The 1,234-nt window shown below is 47.8% G+C and overlaps 1 protein-coding gene across 1 annotated transcript in view; it reads right to left on the bottom strand.

Moving 5' to 3' along the window:
- Positions 1-14: 14 nt before the first annotated feature.
- The window catches only part of LOC122546755 (sialic acid-binding Ig-like lectin 15), a 2,988-nt gene continuing 1,768 nt past the window's right edge, over positions 15-1,234 (bottom strand). The window contains exon 2 of the mRNA XM_043685394.1: positions 15-443. Coding sequence (XP_043541329.1) covers positions 22-443 — 422 coding nt within the window. The 3' untranslated portion in view covers positions 15-21. The remainder of the gene's footprint in view (positions 444-1,234) is intronic.

Genomic DNA, 1,234 nt, shown 5'->3' with positions numbered 1-1,234 from the left:
GAGCCTGTCCCCATTGAGCTGTCAGGGCAGTGACACATCCGAACATTGTTCCTCACCTTTCACTTTCAAGCGTGTTCCTTTTCCAGATCCAAACTTGTCAATATTGAGATCCACACAACACCAATAGGACCCAGCATCCTTCCAGCTCAGTCCCTCCATCATTATTGAGGCATCTTTGTTGCTGAGGTTCCCCACGAATCTGAATCGATTCCCACTGTCCCGCTGTATCACATTCTCACACAGCTCACCATGGGAATGGTCTGGACCAGGATATATACACTTAAAGATTAAAGCCTGTGTTTCCTCCTTGTACCATAAGATGGAGCCGGTGAGTGTGAGGTGAGTGTCAGGGTGGGTGAAGCTGCAGGGTAAGACAGCGGAGCCTCCTTCCTCAGCCCTCACTCCATCCGCGATTGTCATTGACCAACCATGAACAAAATCTGCTGTGAGGGGAGAGAGAGAGAGAATATAAGACATCAGCACAGACACGAAACACTGAGGTAAAACATTGAATCTGTTATTTCGTGAGAAAAGGTATGATACGATACAATTGTGGTTTCTGAACAGACTAGTGACAGTGTGGAATGAGCTCCAGGCTGGATACAACAGAGGGCTTCGGGTGGTTTTTGTAAACATCCTGAGGTGAGACTGTGGGGGTTGTTGCTGTTGGTTGAAGAGAGGGTTTGGTGCCTGAGAGTTTTCTGAACTCTCCATTGTTCCAGGAGACCCAGAGTTATCTGAAGAGCAGAACTCAGGGCCCTCCCTGCAGAACCTTTTCTATTTCCCATCACTTTCTACTCTATTACCCAGCCAGCCTTCAGCAACCTGGCTCATTCATCAGTCATAGCAGAGGGATGGGGAATGCAGTGGAAGCATTGTGGGGGTGGGGGTGGAGGTGGATACAGAGAGACATGAAGATGGAAGAAAGTAAACTGAAGTAAAAAGGTAAACTCATCATTGTGCGAGAGAACTCCTGTCTCGTTCACGGAAGTTATGGCTGGTAATGATTTAACCTGAGGGTCACTCTGCCTCAGACAAGGGGCAAGGTTGAGAAGATTGGAACTTCATGGTCACCTCAGACAATATGGGAATTAAACATCCCTTTTGGCATCACTCCACATCACAGACCAACTGTCCAGCCAACTGAGCTAACTGACGATGAGAAGGCAATCCAAGTAAATCCAGAAGGCAGTGTGAATATCGTCAAGTGAGGGCATAAGGGAGTGTGGCATGG

Source organism: Chiloscyllium plagiosum, unplaced genomic scaffold (assembly GCF_004010195.1).
Source record: "Chiloscyllium plagiosum isolate BGI_BamShark_2017 unplaced genomic scaffold, ASM401019v2 scaf_15185, whole genome shotgun sequence".
NCBI classification, from domain to species: Eukaryota; Metazoa; Chordata; class Chondrichthyes; order Orectolobiformes; family Hemiscylliidae; genus Chiloscyllium; species Chiloscyllium plagiosum.
The sequence above is the reverse complement of the archived record's forward strand: the minus strand, read 5'-3'. Positions and strand labels throughout refer to the sequence as shown.